General features: G+C 29.3%; 2 protein-coding genes across 2 annotated transcripts; both read left to right on the forward strand.

Moving 5' to 3' along the window:
• The first annotated feature begins 5,888 nt into the window (after positions 1-5,888).
• Positions 5,889-8,297, forward strand: LOC100500155 (GDSL esterase/lipase-like). Its single transcript, NM_001250712.2, has 5 exons — positions 5,889-6,204; positions 6,462-6,589; positions 6,683-6,925; positions 7,465-7,717; positions 7,811-8,297. The coding sequence occupies exons 1-5, from the start codon at positions 5,967-5,969 to the stop codon at positions 8,041-8,043; spliced, it is 1,095 nt and encodes a 364-aa protein (NP_001237641.2). The 5' UTR covers positions 5,889-5,966; the 3' UTR covers positions 8,044-8,297.
• A 5,387-nt stretch (positions 8,298-13,684) lies between these two features.
• On the forward strand, positions 13,685-16,062 carry LOC100801821 (GDSL esterase/lipase At5g33370). Its single transcript, XM_003535333.5, has 5 exons — positions 13,685-13,976; positions 14,177-14,304; positions 14,403-14,645; positions 14,919-15,171; positions 15,524-16,062. The coding sequence occupies exons 1-5, from the start codon at positions 13,721-13,723 to the stop codon at positions 15,757-15,759; spliced, it is 1,116 nt and encodes a 371-aa protein (XP_003535381.1). The 5' UTR covers positions 13,685-13,720; the 3' UTR covers positions 15,760-16,062.
• Positions 16,063-17,581: the final 1,519 nt, after the last annotated feature.

Genomic DNA, 17,581 nt, shown 5'->3' on the forward strand with positions numbered 1-17,581 from the left:
TTTAGCACCATTTTAAAAAAAATTAAAATGTAATTTATAACTAAATATTAAAAAAATTAAATTCTTATTAAAATTAAATTCAAGCCATCACAAGACACCCTTTTAAGATTGGCAAACCCAAAAACAGAAATTAGTTATTTTATTAAAAACATATATTTTTTTTAAAAATAAATTTAAATAAACTCACCCATATTTTATTTTCATTCCTATTTACTTTTTTAATCTTTATTTCAATTTTTAATTAATAATATAAAATATAAGTAAAAAATGAAGAGTATATTATAATTATAAAGTTTACAATAAAATATAATTATATAATGAAGGGTTAAACAGTAATTCAAACATTGTTAGAACTACAATTTTAATTTTTTTCTTTTTAAAAAAATATATTTGCTTAATAAAATAATATATTTTACCAAAAGAGTCTAATTGAGTTGGTTGAGTAAAATGTGAGTTATTGTAAATCTTCTTAATTAATTCCTACGAATAAAAAATAATAATAATGATATTTTAGATCAAGTAATATTATGACTAAATGAATCTCCTTTACTATAACACAAATATATAATATAAATAAATTGAAGAATAAAAAACAAGTCATTGGAATACTTGAAAAAATTGTGTACAAATGAATTTAAAAAGAGATATTATGTATATAAAAAAAATTGAGGTTTAAAACGATTTTTTTGTCTCAAGATATTTTTTATTCTTTTTAAGTCAAAACTTTTGTTCAGTATTAGATGACAATGACATATACAAAGAGGTATTAGAAGAAAAAAGAATATAACTATTTTTATTTATCATGATTTGTAGTACATTATAACAATAATAAAATACATATTTGTATTACTTCATTCTTGGTTACCAAAAGAAATAAACATACACACTCTTATTACTACATTTTTTTTACTAATAGTACATATCCTTTTTTCCTAATTAATTATACATTTATACTTATTATAAGTAATCTCATTAATATAATTAAATTATTTTATAGGTATATTACGTTGGCTAAGTCGACTCTATTGAGTAAAAATGTTACACAATTTTAGTTAATAAACATGAATATTTAGTGTTGATTTGACTGACGTTAAATACCGGATAAAATAAAAGTTACCAAATTGACATATCTTGTGGACAAATAAAAAATACAAGATGGCACCAGCACCTCCTATTTCTTACATGACAAGAATCATTCATTTTAATAAATTTGACCAACGCATTTTAATAATTAGTTTTAATTTTTAACCCATTTTAATAAATCACCGTATTATGTAGTGAATGTAAAATTTAACAAGTGATGTAATGTAAAAGAAAATAGAGAGTAGATACATAAATATAATCTATGAGAACTGAGAAGGGAGGTTGTCCCCACCAATACATGGAAAGTGAAACATTATTTTCTGTGATCACCAAAATCCACCATTCCACGTAGAGCCATTTACTGGGGCAGGATTCTTCTATTTACCCTCCATTCTACATAGAAACGTTTGTTGGCATGAGTTGCGCGTGTATCTTCCTCCTACATGCATGCACGCGCGGTTATTGGGTGAAAAGTAAATAAACAAAAGTTAATTAAACTGCATTTTTAATTGTAAAAATAAAAAAAAATCAAGGGGTGAGGATTACTCCTCCCTTATATATTTTAACTTGGATTTATCTTTAGTCGATGTGCGACTTGAGTTTTTTTTCAATACATCCTCTCACGTCCAACACTTCTTGAGCTTAGTGTGTGGATAACATGATGAGTGACTCTTTTAATTAATCTTGAATATACTTTAATACCATATTAGATTTTTAGAATGTGAATTTATGTCTAATTCAATCTTAAAAACTAACTCTAATTACATGATGATCAAATTGAATTAATCATGGTCTATGCTAAGAGCCCCCCTCAAGCTAGGAATGAATATTTGGCGTTCCTAGCTTGGAATACAGAAATTGAAAATATAGCTAATGCTAGTAGCACTAGTAATCTCTAAAACTAAAATAAACATGCCGGAACAATAGAATGATTTAGGAACAAATCAAAATGTAGGTGCGGCCATGGTGCATAGCTCCTAGAAGTCTTCAATCAACATCGACATTTTCAATCTTTTTCCAAGAGTCCAAAGCAAGCATCAAAGGTCAAAATAAATAAATCAAAACTTAACTACCAAGCAAAGGCAACAACAAGATCACTTGGCAGAAGCTCAAATCATCAAGAGCAGAAGTTAAACAATGCTTAACCATTCAAGATAGAAGCAATCAAACCACCCATGACAGAAGCTAAAATAGTATTTAACCACCATGGACAAAAGCAAACAAAAGAACAATGTTTAACCACCACACATGGCAGAAGCTACAATCATCAAAACAAGCCTCAAAGGTTGAAAACAATAAGCCAAAACAAGTCAAATATTAATGAAACAATGAAAGGATAAATCACCAAACAGTTGGTGTGAACCTTTTTGAAATAGTACAAGACTTCAAATAGTAGTCAATATATCTTCAAAATCTTCAGAAACATTTAATCAAACACCTTGTAGGTAAAACTGGGCAATGCTAGATATGGGGAGAACATCGAGATCTACCAAACTCAAGGGCATCAAATCCAACATCAAGCCTAAGACAACACTTTCATATGCATCCTCGCCGAAAATTGCCACTCACGACGGAGGGAGGCGGCGCATGACGGCCGAAAATTGCCTCACGACAGCGGCAACCAAAAACAAAGGCATTTTGTTGTGGATTGTTGGGAGAGTTTGTTTCTCGTTTCATTTTTCCAAATAAAACCGGTGGTGGTCAGAAATCAGAAGTGAAGGTGATGGTTAGGGTTCATAAAAAAATGATGGTTCTAAAAAAGGAAGACGCAAATAAACGAGATATGTTGTAGACATAAGATGCAAATGGTGGAAGAAAAAGGGAGATAAATGTGGAATCAAAAATGGGACCAAGAAACAAAATGAAGAAACAAGGATGAAGAAATTGAGAAATTAGATGAAAAGCAAAAAAAAAGAAAAAGAAAAAGAAGAATGAGAGGGAATAAGGAAATGAGGTGGCAACGGAGAGAAAATGATTTTGCTGTGATACCATGTTAGAATCTATGGTATAGAGATGGAAAAGAGAGAAAAAAGAAATTGAATATTATTTTTAATAATGTTCAAATGATCAAATCATTATTTACATAAATACATTGAGTTTTTATATGATTGATGTTAGCAAGCTGTTATATAGTTAGTTATAAGAGTAATTAGCTTGTAATTAATTAAATTAACTCTAGTTACAAGATAATCAAGCTGAATTAACCATGGTGTATGTTAAGATAAACATGCAGCATACATTAGCGTGTCATCGCTTAAATGCTGGTAGAAGTAAAGAATATACTACGTACAAGAGACTGTAAAAAAGCAGAGTCTTCTCATTCTGCCTCTGGCTATGTAAATTTTTGTACTTATAGCGATGGATCTTATTAATTGGAAAACCATTGTGTATGTGTGTTTTCCACTAAGCAGGGTCTTACAGGTCTTAAAGAATTGGTTTGCATAGTTGGAGAGAAAAATAAGAAAGGTCTTAAAGAATTTGTTTGCCGATTGTGTGCATGTTTGGTTTGCAATTATAATGATTGTGATACCCGTTTCAATGTAATCTAACTACTAAAAAAATAAAAACAAAAGGATCTTGATTCTTTTGCAAAATTACATTAAACACATTTTTGTCACCTGATTTTTAAACATCTATCTAATGTATCAGTCTTTTTGGTTGAGGCGGTTTCACATGCCTTTTTTTTGCAAAGTTCTGCTTTGTAAGTGATGCTATATATTAACTCAAAGATATGAGTCAGTGATACTAGAAGAGGTTAAACCCCACCCTATTTATGTTGATCACATGTATATATATTTCCTCTTAATTGGTCCCCGCCCCTTGACTGAAATCCTTATTTAGAAGGAAAGCAACAAGGTTAGGTACTTCGTTAAATGGGGTTTTGTTAGAAAGAGAGCATTTGGTCATTTGCTATCTTGGTCCAAATGAACCAAGATATGATTGTGACAATAGGGAATTTATTGATTAAGCATAATTTCATAAATGAACTTTGAATATCAGGAAAATAACACTGTCGGGAGGCCTGTCTTTTTCTCTCATGTAATTATACTATATGCGTTCTTTCCTTTCTCCAGTATCCCCGCAAGGGCAAGTTTGTGGTTTCTGCTATGCAAGTTAGAGATTTTGTTATCAGAAGAAAATAAAACGAATCATGTAAACAAAATAATTAAATTTTTCTCATGACTCACTCAGTCACTTTAACTGTTTTAAAAATTTCTTCATCTAACTTTTTTCGTAATAGTGTACATGTTAATTTTAGCTTACAAAAAATAATTATATATAAATCTATGAAATTATTTAACTTATTTTACCTTTTTATTAATTTTTTTATCCTGCATGTCGATCCGAGAGGCTTAAGGACACGTTTTAGCTGAAAACCATTTATGATGGCTTAATTGATTACCCTTTAAAGTAAACCCGACTTCGTGAGATTAATTAATTAGAAGAAGCATCGCAACAACACAAGATTCAAGTCAATTAACTTGAGGCGCATGGCGACATGGTGCACATGGGTTCAGTTTGATCTTTCAAATGACATCGCAACAAACAAGTTCCAGATCTAGCTTGACACCAAAACTGCAGAGCATAACTCTTAAAACTCTGACATAATAGCATTCTATCGACTATCAGCTCACTTTGACTTCAGCTGCGTTGAATCTACCTCAACTGTATGAAGTATAATTTAATATATCCTCATATTAATAGTCACTTCGAGATAATTGATAATTTGTTGACACTGCTCACTACTATATTGGTTTCTTTTTTATAAAAAATGTTTAATTATCAATTAAAATTTATAAGATAGCTCTAATTATTATATTTTCAGTTTTACTCATACCAAAAATAGAGGGAGAAACATTAATATATAATATGCCAAAGTAATAAATAAATGAAATAAAAGACTTATTAAAAAATTAAAAAAATTAAGATAAACAAAATTTTTAACTACTTTTCTTAATTTGTGTACTATAAACAATACTTAAGTAAAAAGAAATGGAGAGAGTATATTATCACGAGGAGTGTTAAAAATTAAATGAAATCATTTTAAACTTCCAAACCAATATAAAAAAAAGTAAAAAATAAAATAAATTTTGATCAAATTAATAACTGAAAAAATGAAAGAAAAGCCCCCCCCCCCCCCCCTTTTTTTTTGTTAGAATTGGTTTATAGTTTATATTGTTAGAACCCATCTGAAGCAAATTAAGTTACACCTGTTATTTTCAAAAACACATCAAAACTCTCAAGTATAGTTATTAGATGCTACATAATGTTAATCTATTTTATTAGTAATGAAAGTAAAAACAAATTTAAGAGTCATATAAAATAAATTCAAAGAATTGAATAATCGATCTAAATCACAGGTGATGTAACATAGATATGGCATCGACAAGTGAAGTACTTATACCAAGATGTGTGGGTAAAAGTAAAAATATTTAACTTGAAGTTGCATGTGGTTTTAATGACGCATCATTCCCCCTTTTTTTTTTTACCATGCTTTATAGGCTGCTAGTAATGACAAGTAGCGGGGGTTGGCGGACCACAATGTAGTGTTCATTTGATACGAAGGATATGTTTTGGAATCTGAGGAAAAAGTCACACATTTGCTTAAACAAACAACCAGGAGCAATTAATTTAGGTACTTTCTCTTCTTCATTCGGCGGTTGCTTTAATCTTTGTAGAGGTGGTAGAAAACCACATTTATGAACTATCAATGTGCTCTCTTAGCTTCATTTCACACTCGAGAAATCGTTAGATCAACTTCTCAGATCAGACCTTATATATAGCCCTTCCCACACCACACCAGTGTCACACTGAGAGATCCATATAAAGTACTAATATAATCAGCACTGAAGTCTTGCAACAATTAATATCCATCCAAAACCATGGCTAGTTGTTTAGTGTGTTGTATCATAGTGACAAGCTTGTTTATGTCTCTAAGTTTTGCTTCTGCTCAACAAGGGAGGGCTTTCTTCGTTTTTGGCGATTCACTCGTGGACAGTGGCAACAATGATTTCTTGGCTACCACTGCACGAGCAGATGCCCCTCCTTATGGCATTGACTTCCCAACACACAGACCCACTGGACGCTTCTCTAACGGCCTTAACATCCCCGACATAATCAGTATGACTTTGTGACATGTTAGAAAATTAGTAGAATGGATTAGTGACTAAATTTAGTGACGAAAAATTGTTTATTCCTCACTAACTCTAAAATCACTAAATTTAGTGACATTTTTAAATATAAAAAAATTACATATAAATTTTTCAGTCACTAATTTTAATTTTTATACAAGTTATAAGAATGTTTGTTTGGTTCTAGTCTCCCATTTGCATGCATGCATGGCTGAAAGTAATTAGTTTCATGTTATGTTGTGACAGGTGAGAACCTTGGCTTGGAGCCTACTCTGCCGTATTTGAGTCCTCTGCTTGTCGGAGAGAGGCTCCTAGTTGGTGCAAATTTTGCATCAGCAGGGATTGGAATTCTCAATGATACCGGATTTCAGTTTGTAAGTACAATTACTTAATGTTAATTTTACTATAAAAAAGGTTCAATATACGGGACCAAAGGTAATAGTAGCTTATGCAAATTGTTTTGGCAGCTGAACATCATTCACATCTACAAGCAACTGAAGCTATTCGCACATTACCAGCAAAGGTTGAGTGCACACATTGGTAAGGAGGGAGCTTGGAGGCATGTAAACCAAGCACTAATCCTCATCACACTTGGAGGCAACGATTTTGTGAACAATTATTACCTGGTCCCGTATTCAGTAAGATCTCGCCAGTTTTCTCTCCCAGACTACGTGACCTATATCATATCCGAGTACCGACTAATTTTGAGGGTATTAATTTCCCAATAAATACTATATTTCTTTCAACCATGCATGCCCTTTCATGCGTATATATAGTTCAATTGCTTAGAATTTGACATTGCAGTTTGTTGACGAAATTAAATAACAGAGATCTTTAGTTTATAGGGTAATAATGATCCTATAAAATTAATGCTCATGGAAATGTAGAAGGGCCCTACATGTCTTAAGTTAGCAAATGAGTGTGACCATGCAGGAGACATAAAAAATTTGGTAGGTGAACCATACCGAAATTGTTTTTATGGGTCTTTGACGGTATTCCTCCAAGGAATCAATAATTCATAACATAATTTATAAACAAAAAATGTTTTTGGGTCTAATACATTAATAGCATTTTTTTGATAAAAAGCCTTTTCTATTCAATTTCCTAACCAGTATCTAAAAAATATTAATATACTTATTAGCATTTGCAATTTTGTTTGTTGCATTGACATCGATCTTACCCAATGTTGGTTTGATACACGTGTAAATTCATTACATCCTTAATGCATGCATATACTTAACGAGTGCAGAGGCTGTATGATTTGGGAGGTCGTAGGGTTCTTGTAACGGGGACGGGACCAATGGGGTGTGTGCCAGCAGAGTTAGCTTTGAGAAGCCGAAATGGTGAGTGTGACGTGGAACTCCAGAGAGCTGCGTCCTTGTTTAATCCACAACTTGTTGAAATGGTCAAAGGACTCAATCAAGAGATTGGCGCTCACGTCTTCATTGCTGTAAATGCATATGAAATGCACATGGATTTCGTTACCAACCCTCAAGATTTTGGTACGTACGTGCACTATTATTTCATTTCATTTAGTTTTTAGGACAGAAATTAAGAAAGCATATTAAACTTTTACTATGGACTTGGGCCAACAGGATTTGTTACATCAAAGATAGCTTGTTGTGGGCAAGGCCCGTTTAATGGGGTTGGACTCTGCACACCCCTTTCCAACTTGTGTCCAAATAGAGACCTATACGCGTTTTGGGATCCATTTCACCCATCGGAGAAAGCTAACCGAATCATAGTCCAACAGATGATGACTGGCTCTGACCAGTACATGCACCCCATGAATCTTAGCACCATCATGGCCCTAGATTCCAGGGTTTGATTGATACATTATGCAACAGGATAAGTGTGAAGCCATATTCTAAATATGTGCCCTCCCTAAGTTTTGTTATCTGTTGATGAATCCTCTAGCTAGTGTCATTTGTGGTTTCGAAAATGTACTATTCTTTTGATTACATCGTTGTGAGAATTTTTGTGTGTAGTGGAGAATGGTAGTAGTAATTGTGATCATGGCTCTCAACTTTATGTGCTTCCTAAAAATTTAGAAATCTATGATTAGAATGTATTTTTAATGGATAATGCGCGTGATGAACATAACGGTCATAGTCGAAGTCCTTCTCAATTCTGATTATTCAATAATGCAATTATAGTCTCATACGTACGCAAGTCAATAAGTTAAAACCAATTGCAGTCGAGATATTTCCTATTAAGTATTATGGTAGGCATATCCTCTTAGAAATTGAGAATGGATTGGGTAGTCAAGGTGGATTCAAACACTTTGTCTAAACATGAAGATGCATTAGATGATAATTCAATAACTCAAAGGACGAGATTTGCATTAGAGTTGACCTCACGAGAACAATAGTATAAAAGTTTGAATTAAACAACAAAGTATATCACTCCATTGGATTTGCTTTAATTGTGATGCTTATGGCCATATAAGCAAGAGCAAATGCATAGTTTTTAACCTGGAAGAGGTGATCGAGTTTCATGAAAGGGGCAATAAGTCTCATAATTTTAGAAGTTCGTCTTAAACTCAATCTATATCCAGACTTTAGTATCCCACTAAGACTTTCACCAACAAAAACATTGTTATAAGTAGTATTATTTAACCAAAGCCTCTTGAGCTCAAACACAAGTATTCTTTAACTTGTTTCTCCAAGCAACTAAGTATTATTTACACACAAAGTCAGCCTCTTTAAGCTTCTACCATTTTTCACTAAGTAAAGGTTAAGGGTAAGGTTCATTAACTATATTGTATTCACAAGACAAGTATTTTCTCTAGCTACTTAAAGTGTAATAGTCTATTTTATGTTATACAATATTCGTCTATGTAGTTTATATATATATATATATATATATATATATATATATATATATATATATATATATATATATATATATATATATGGGAGATTATTAAAGTGATTCAGACCACTTTCTTCCTAATGCATATTAAGTGCATCGAAAAAACAAAGACTACAAATTTGGTGTTTCTATCGCATATTCTTTTTTTTTTCTTCTTCTATATTTCCATATAAACAAATATAAAGACTTAATTAAGTTGGATCCTGCAAAATATTAAAGAATAAAAGTAATATTTTTATATTTATTATTTAAAAGGTATGAAATATTTTTAAAACTATTATTATGTTGGATAATTGTATTTTTATTTAATAATAATTTTTTTTCCGAAACCCTTACTTAATGAAGTAGCACTTTCATATTAGACAGGCATTGAAATTCTTTTAACGGTTGATTGTATTCTTTATTTATATTTTATGGTTAGAAAGTCAACGAATTTTAATGCGACTGGTTTTACTTTCACATTTCCTTTTACCAATGTCCCCCTATTTATGTTTGAAGCTATAATTGGCAGGCGGTGGAATATGGCATATAAAAAGAAAATATGTATCTAATAGGAAAAAAAATGGAGATATGTAGGTGCAAGTATTTAGACTCATTTAAAATTAACCTAACGTCATGTGTACCAGTACTTCTTCAAGAAATTTTGCCCACTAAGCTATACGAGTCAATTAACAGGGTAGCTAGTAATTTTATATATAGACTTTTTTTAGTAAAAGGGGTATTTTTTAAACTTAATTTTTCATTCGAGAGTGAATTTTAAAAAATTATCCAAAGAGATAAGTCATGTGTGTTACAACTTTTGAGTTAAAAATTATAATATTTATTACGATTTTCTATTTTTTAAATGGTAAAATTATTTATAATTTCAGTTAAATTTTTTTTATAACTTTAAAGTCATAATTTTTTTAAATGTTTTTTTTCAAAGTTTATAAGTTTTTTACGGTTTATTATTTTTAACTTTTATAAATTTTTTAAAAAATATTTAAATATAAAATAAATAATTTTAATTTTACTTATTAATAGTATATTTTTGTATGGTTTTATTTTATATGTTATTAATTTATTTTAATGTTTTATTATTTAAAATATGTTATATATTTTTAATATTATTTTATTTAAATGTTTTTATTTATTTAAAATTTAGATAATTTATTAATAAAAATACATAATAAAATTAAAAATATATTATTAATAAGTAAAATTAAAATTATTTATTTTACATTTAAATAATTTTTAAAAAATTTAAAAATTAGAAAAAAATGAACCGTAAAAAAATTATAAACTTTGAAAAAAACAAAAAACTTAAACATTAAAAAAAAGTTTTATGATAAAAAAAAAAGGTTTTATAACTTTAAAGTCCTAAAATCAAAATAAAAATTACTTATAACTTTAAAATCGTAAAAAAGAAAAATTAACTGTTACGATCAGTTAAAAAAGAAGTAGAAAATCATGACACTTGTAATGACTTATTCTTTTTGTATAATTTTTTAAAACTCACCCATTAGAAAATTACTTTTAAAAATACCAATACCCCTGTAGTAAAAAAGCCTTATATATACTTGGCTTGATAGTACCTTCTTATTCTACGTTTGATAACCACATGTCCACATTACTTATGCATCCAGTCTTTGAACATTGATTATTAACGAAGTAGCTATAGTAATGTATGCATGGCGTGATAGTACTTTTTTCTACGTCGATAACCACGCTTTGATCATTCATAATTTCATACACCTGTAGTAAATATCTCCGTACTTTACTCATAAATAAAAAATATTTAATATTTTTTTATTATACATCAATTTACTCTTATATTGTAATTTTATTTGTAAAAAAATAGAAAAAAAACTGTAAAATTAAAATTTACAACTCGGAAAGTGAGACTCTCCATCTCCCCAGTGTTCTCCTTTTCAGTTTTCCTGCATATGGATGACTGCTATACATTTTGCACATTATTTTTGAAGTTTTACTTTGGTAATCACATAATCCTTTAATATAAATATTTATTTGATAGATTATCGAGAAAAAAACTTGAATTTGATTAGACAACAACAAACAACAATTAAAATTTTGTATCTAAGTTTTGTCCTATTTTTTATCTCCAAAATTAAAGGGTTTATTTGTTAAAAAGAAAAGAGGGAGGGATTGATTGGTCAAAGAAAGAAAAAAATACATTTTTTGTTTTGGTTAAATTATAATTTTTAGTCAATTTTTAATTATTGATCCACAATTCTTGTTCCTTTATTTCTTTTCGTGATTTTTTACTAGAACTACAATTTAGTCTTAATTTTTTCATTGGATCGATACATACTATGAGAGAGGGAGTCAACTCAGGAAAAGATGAATTAAAAAGAACGTGGGACCAGTTTGAGAGAAAAAAGTGTTTTGGTATATAAAAAAAAAAGGACTAAAATATATTTATTTTTAAATATTTCTTTTTTATCAGGAATTTTTATATAATTTTATATACAATTTTTTTCTTTCACATTTTATGTAACTAAAAAAATAGAAAAAATATCTTTATTTTGTTATATATTTTGGTACCAAATAATCTGTAAGACTATCTCATTTTCTTCTTTTTTTTTCATTCTTTTCTCTCACTTTCTTTCTTAAATTAATAATGCCAAAAGGTAGAGAGTATATTTTAAAAAAAAATGATGACATGCAATTTAATTAAACATCTCCTGTATAAAGAAGAGAAGTGTAATTTGCTTTTATTTTAAATTGATATTTTTATAAAAATAAAAAGTAATAAAAAATTACATATTTGGTGTCTGAAACAACAAAAAATCATAAAAGAAATATTAAAATTTTATTTTTTTTTACTTAAATATATTTTTATCTTGGTAAGTTTGTGTATTTTAATTTTGTTGGTTCTTGTAAGCTTCTTTTTTTTTTGCTTTTAGTCGTTGTAATTTACTTTTTTAAAATTTTAGTCCCTTTAAAATCTCAACTTTTAGTCCTTCTAATTAGTTCTTGAAATTGAAAAAAATGCAAAAATAGATGGACCAAAATTGGAAAGACTTCAATTTGTAGGGACTAAAGATAAACAAAACAAATTATAATGATAAATATTGAAAAACACAAATTTATATGAACCAAAAATGGAAAAAAAAACTTAAAGGGATCAAAATTAAAAAAAGTGTAAACTTAGGTGAACCAACAATATATTTTTTTCGTTCCTACTTGTAAGATCATTTTTAAGAATTTGTTTGTTCCTTTTTATAAAATTATTTTTTTTAATGTATTAATTTTTTTGCTATATATTTTTACTTAATTATTATATCTCCAAACATTAATGAGAAAAAATTAAGTGGGTAAAGAGAAAAAAAGAATAATTTTAGAATTATAGTATAAATAATTAATAAATTTAATAGGATAATTATTTTTCTTAAAATGTATAAATTAATTAAAAAAGTCTTACACTCAGATGTGGATGAAGTATTTAAATCATTTTATGATATAAAAATAGATAAAGACTGAAACAAAGATAAAGAAGCATAGAAGAAGAAAGAAAAGGTAAATTTTCCTATAAAAAAAAGTAAAATAGAAGCTGGGATTAGCATTTTTTTCCCGAAAAACTAACTCTAAACTTTTGTAGGGCTGGCTAGCTAGAGTAAAACGAAAAATGACGAACGATGCTCAAGTATCCCATGTTCTTCTTTTAATTTGACGGGGAAATTCCAGCAGACGCATGGATGGAATCAAATTACCAATGCTTTCTCTAGTTTAGTTAGTAACTTTAGTTACATTATTACAATCTACTAAGTCTTAAATGTAGCTTCAAAAAAGGTCAAATCCAAGGTGATCAAATATGTAAATGGACTAAAAAAATTTTATTAACTCGACTCATCAACTTAAATCCTAGACTTGTAATTCCACCTCATATAAAAATAATAACAAAATATCTATGAACAATATATCGATTAAATAATAATAAAATAATAATGAAGTAGTGATAGAACATTCCTACTATCGAAGACTTAATGTTATTAGAAAACAAGAGTTTAATGTTATTAAATATGAGAATTTTTAGATTTGGAAGTATGTTGAACACTAAATTAATAGAAAACAATCTAAAATAACTCACATTTTATTTTTTTTTTAACTCGATCTCGTTGATTCGATAGTAAATTCAAAAAATTTTATTTAGAGTTTATTAAATCTATCCAAAGTTTTAAAAAAATTTACACATCAACTTACAAAGAATAAATAATAAGTGAATTGGTACGTAAACTTCTAATAATTAACGAGTTGAGTTTGATAAGCACGATCAAATCTACCCACAATATAGCATGCATGTGTTTGCATGAATTTGCTAAATCATGCCATAACCAGTGCAGTTGTCAGATAAAACGTCCCAACTCTCGCGACCTTAATTTCCAATACAACTATGCTATTCATGTAACCGTACGTATATGCAAAAATCAAAATGCAACTATCAGTACGTGGGCCATTTATTTTTAAAATGGCACAACCACCTAGTCAGAACAGAACTATGTAAAATCGACTATTTCCCATGCTTGCACTTGACACATCAATCTATATATATATGGGCAACAGCTCTAAAGTGTAGCCACCACTGATCACAAATAACCCTCTTAGCCTTCAATTTCATCCAATTCCAAATTATGGCTGGCTCTTCAGTTTTCACGTCTTGCATTTTTTTGAGTCTAGTGATGGCACTAGCAATTAGCGGTTTCAATTTCAAAGGGGCAGAGGCAGCACGTGCCTTCTTTGTGTTTGGTGATTCTCTCGTTGATAATGGCAACAACAACTATTTAGCCACCACAGCTAGAGCAGACGCTCCACCTTATGGCATTGATTATCCAACTCGCAGACCCACTGGCCGTTTCTCTAATGGACTCAACATTCCTGATTTTATCAGTTCAGTTCTAATTTTGATTTCTCCATCGTTAATTTATTTTGTGCTGTTTAATTAATACTATATGACTTATTATACATAGTGATCATATCCTGTTTAGACAGAATTGTCTCTGTGCACAGAATATCTGTGGTTTAGACAAAAAAAAAATATGACTTATTATGCCATATAGTGTAAGTTAATTTGTGATTAATATTTGCAGGTCAAGAACTTGGGTCAGAGTCCACGTTGCCATATTTAAGTCCTGAGCTCAACGGGGAAAGATTGTTCGTTGGTGCCAACTTTGCTTCTGCTGGCATTGGAGTCCTCAATGACACTGGAGTCCAATTTGTATGTGAATTAGTATCTATATAATATGGACCATTTATATATATGTGCAATTGATTCGGTTGAATTAAGGGCATGTATATATGTTGTTGCCATTTCAGGTAAACATCATCAGAATCTCAAGACAACTAGAATACTTCCAAGAATACCAACAAAGGGTGAGTGCCCTCATCGGAGATGATAAAACAAAGGAATTAGTAAATGGAGCACTAGTCCTCATCACCTGTGGAGGTAATGATTTTGTGAATAACTACTACTTGGTGCCTAACTCTGCTAGATCCCGTCAATTCGCTTTGCCAGATTATGTCACGTTTGTGATCTCTGAATACAAGAAGGTTCTACGGGTAATTCCCCCATTATCTATCATTAACACTATCTATCCTTAATTTTCTTTCTTAGTCTTTCTAATTATTATAGTTGAGTAGTTGACCATTTTAAAACTAATTGTGTCACTCATGTGAAGATCATGTTCAAGCTGGTACATACAATAAATTAATTAACATTTTCCTTTGCCCACTCTACTTTTTCAGTTTTCTCATAATATATAATATAATTACGCCTTAAATAGTACAATTGAGTTTGATCAATGGAATGCAATTAATTGATTATTGGATCAGAGGCTATATGATCTTGGAGCACGAAGGGTGGTGGTGACAGGAACTGGTCCACTAGGTTGTGTTCCAGCCGAATTAGCCCTGCGAGGAAGAAATGGTGAATGCTCAGAGGAGCTGCAGCAAGCTGCTTCCTTGTACAACCCACAACTTGTTGAGATGATCAAACAACTCAATAAGGAAGTTGGTTCAGATGTCTTCGTTGCAGCCAACACACAACTCATGCACAATGATTTCGTCACTAATCCTCAAACATATGGTAATTAATTCATTTTAAGCCTTTATTCTAAGTTAGATAGTTTGAATATGAATTACTCTCTTCATAAACAACAAAAAATTTCTTATTTTTTTAATCTTAAATATAAATAAATCTCAATTAACTAGGTCTAATTTAACTAGACTCTCTCTAAAATATATCAAGTTTCAATAAACAATAACTTTAAAAAGTATTTATTTATTAATTAAAAATAATACAATTTAATTTAATTAATTAATTTTCTTAAGAATAATTTTTAAAATATTTATTTTCTTAAACTTATAATCCAGATGGCAATAAATAACTGACAACTAAAGGAGACTTAAATGATTGCATAATCAATTTGTTGGTGCAGGATTTATTACGTCAAAAGTAGCATGTTGTGGTCAAGGACCCTTTAATGGTATTGGACTGTGCACGGTGGCGTCCAACTTATGTCCATACCGTGACGAATTTGCGTTTTGGGATGCATTCCATCCATCGGAAAAGGCTAGCAAATTGATCGTTCAGCAGATTATGTCAGGAACTTCAAAGTACATGCACCCAATGAATCTCAGCACCATTTTGGCCTTGGATTCCAAGAAATACTAATCATGCATACATCTTCCATACATTACAGACTACAGAATAAAACTGCAGAATATACATGTTGTTCCGGTCCATCGAATAATGACAGTACCTTCCTCTCTATAGAAGTAAGTTCTTTTGTGTGATTTTGAGGAATGAGAATGTATTTAGGAGAGGGTCAATAGATATTATTAACTTTCTATCTTAGATCTTATTAAGGTCTAGTTATGGTTTTAGTTTTGAGAAAAAAATTACAGCGTTCTTACTATTAAGATTGGTGTATTGACCCTTTCTGTTGTATCTGTGAGTGTTGACACTCTTTGTATCTTGTTAATGGCTTAGAGTACTCCTTGTACTCTCCAATCTATTGAAATTTTGCTTATTAAAAAAGTGAGGTCTATTGAAATTTTGCTTATTAAAAAAGTGAGGTTTTTGGTGGTCTTCGATAAACTGTTGATTTTGAATCTTCATGTGGCACTCTTTTATACGACATTTTGAGTTGTATCGTGACTTTCATCCTATTCTTATAGTGGTGATGTAAATAATTTTTAGAACATCTCTTGTGATTTGTAAAAGTGTATATAAGAAATCCATTAATAATTTAATATTATTATTATGAAGATCTCTTGTTTTTTTTATAAAAAAAAACGTGCCATTTTTTATAAAAAAAATATAATTTCAGAAAATTCATAAAAAGGTAATGATGCGGATGATAAGAACACAAAAAAGTAAATAAATATAAAAAATATAAAGACAAGAAATAAAATAGATATCATTATCATAAACATGATTGATAAGTTAAAAAAGAAAATGTCGGATCAATTATTTTTCTTCTTGATGCAGGTTCAATTATTTTTTGCATCACTAAAATCTTGTTGATACACAAAGAAATTTCCTAATACGGAAAGATTAATTAAGTAGTTTAACTAGGCAAAATTGTTTATGATTTAGACTTAGTGCAGTAAAAAAAGTTTTTTTTCCTAAGGTGACCTTTGTTAGTTAACAACATTATTCTTTAAACCCTTCATCTTTATAATTTCTTGCATCCTAATTTTTTTACCTCCATTTCTTTTATTCTTTAAACCCTAATTTACATCTTATATTTATTATGTCTTAAATCCTTTAAATATATTTTATCTTCTTCCATTTGTTATCCATAAGAAATAATTGAATTGCATGGCATAAAAAAGGAAGTAGCTTCTTGCACTTTTTTAATCCTTCAGAAAGGCTAATCTAAATTGTGATTATACATTTTATTAGGATTAGGCGCACGAAACCTACATATATTGAGGTGCAAGAAACAACTTATCATTATAAATTTGTAGATAGGGTGTTCAGAGGAAGTTTGAGTCGACTTTGATCAAATTTATGACTCAACTCAATTAGAATTGATCGGTTTGATTTGTTTTGATTTTTACCGTTTTTTTTAACCCAGCCCATATGTAAACAGTTTTTTTTTCACAGACCAACCAATTATTTATTTAAATTTGATCTTTTTTTTAGAATTATTATTTTATATCATAATTTATTCAAATATCTAATACAATTAAAACAATATTATAATAACAAAATTGATTCATTTAATACTATCAACATAATATTATAAAATAGACTAATTCAAATTAAAATAAAATATTTTTCAATAAAATTTATTATAATAATCTAAATCATAACTATTCTCTAAAAATTAATTTATTACAATAAACTTTATTATAAACAGATTTGTTACAACTAGACTTACTGAAACAAATAAATAAAATATGATCCATTAATAATATAAATATAATTAAAAATAAAACAAATAATAATACATATGAAAATAATATCTAATATTAACCATCAAATC

Source organism: Glycine max, chromosome 10 (genome assembly GCF_000004515.6).
Source record: "Glycine max cultivar Williams 82 chromosome 10, Glycine_max_v4.0, whole genome shotgun sequence".
NCBI lineage: Eukaryota > Viridiplantae > Streptophyta > Magnoliopsida > Fabales > Fabaceae > Glycine > Glycine max.